This window comes from Merops nubicus, unplaced genomic scaffold (assembly GCF_000691845.1).
Source record: "Merops nubicus isolate BGI_N331 unplaced genomic scaffold, ASM69184v1 scaffold12046, whole genome shotgun sequence".
NCBI lineage: Eukaryota > Metazoa > Chordata > Aves > Coraciiformes > Meropidae > Merops > Merops nubicus.
In genome coordinates, this window is record NW_008612980.1 from 1 (window position 1) to 1,315 (window position 1,315).

Sequence of the window (1,315 nt, forward strand, 5' to 3'; positions counted from 1 at the left end):
GGGGGTTGGTGGGTTCTTTAGCACTCCTGCTGCCATTCTAGAGTCCTCCATAAGTTTCCAGCTTTCGTCCACTTTGGGCACGGTCGCTCTGGTGTTTGCCAGGGACTCCTTCCCTTGATGATGTGACACCTTTAATTTGTATTTTTCCTACCTAGAAGATCTCCCTTGATCTAATTATGAAAAAATGTTTAGAAAAGGAAAAAAACGGCACAGCAGCAGCAGCTCACAAAGCAGCGAGATCAGTACCAAGAGCAAGGTAAGCTCCCGTTGGTGTTGTCACATCCCACCCAAATGTGGGCTTCGCCGGTTCCCTCGGTTGGAATCGGGTGTGCACAGCACCGATCCGTGGGTGAACATAAAAGGAATTTAGTGTGTAACTGGACTAAACACCTAACAAGAGGTGGGTTCCACCATTAGTCCAGCCATTGGGGGGATAGGAGCTGTGAGGAGGAAAAAAGGGAGAAAGGGAGAAAAGAAGGGAGAGGTAGAGGGAAAGGAGGGAGAAAGTTTAGGATCACCGCTTCTTGGCTCCAGCAATGACTCGCAGGTCTCTGGTTCTTTAATGGTGGTGATGGATGTACTAAAAAATCAGCATATTACTGTTCCTTTATCCTCGTATGGTGTGGGGTGTTCCCTGATTTACATGGGAGGTGTAGGGGGTGGTACTAATTTACAGGAAAGGCACAAGGGGATGGTGACACCTTTCCCTGCATGCTGAGAGGGGAAGGGTGGCATTAACCCTTTCCTCCAGCTGAGCTGGGGTCCTGCAGCCAGACTCCTTATCTGTAGGGGGTGGGCAAGAACTTCCTGCCTGTACTGTTCCTCCGATGGAGTTGCAGGAGTTAAACCTGTCCCTAACAAAGCCCCTGAGAGGCACGCTGGGGTGCTTCCATCCTGACACCCCCAGACCCAGGCGTCTGGCAGCACAGAGGAGGAGGTGGTGCCTTTGGTCTGTGGTGATGAATACTGCCTTTCAGAAGGTGCCTGGTGCTAGGTGCCAGGAATGAGTTTATTCTTCAGCGCCAGTTGGTTACTTGATATCTCCAGAAAGCATTCTTCATTTTGAATAATGTGCCCATTTTGTCTGATAGGTTTTGGAATGACTGGTTGAATATTTGGATTTTGCAAGGCACCCTTTCACTTCCCTTGCACAGCTGTGTTATTCCAAGCATTGGTGACAAGCACGTAGTTGTCAATTTCTTCAAGTTAAGATGCAGTACCAAAAAAGTCTGGACATAACCCTAAGGTTCATTTTCTCTTTTTCTGTTTTCTCCTCCTTATTTCAAAGAATCTGTGGACTTCTCAGGGGTTCCTG

The 1,315-nt window shown here is 48.3% G+C and overlaps 1 protein-coding gene across 4 annotated transcripts in view; it reads left to right on the forward strand.

Annotated features, from left to right (window-relative positions):
• Positions 1 to 184: 184 nt before the first annotated feature.
• The window catches only part of ITGB1BP1 (integrin beta 1 binding protein 1), a 7,387-nt gene continuing 6,256 nt past the window's right edge, over positions 185 to 1,315 (forward strand). For 3 of the 4 annotated variants that reach the window (XM_008941735.1, XM_008941736.1, XM_008941737.1), the window contains exon 1: positions 185 to 256. In XM_008941735.1, coding sequence (XP_008939983.1) covers positions 185 to 256 — 72 coding nt within the window. Of the gene's footprint in view, positions 257 to 1,093; positions 1,247 to 1,315 lie in introns of those variants that run through there. The other variant, XM_008941739.1, reaches the window with a different exon arrangement.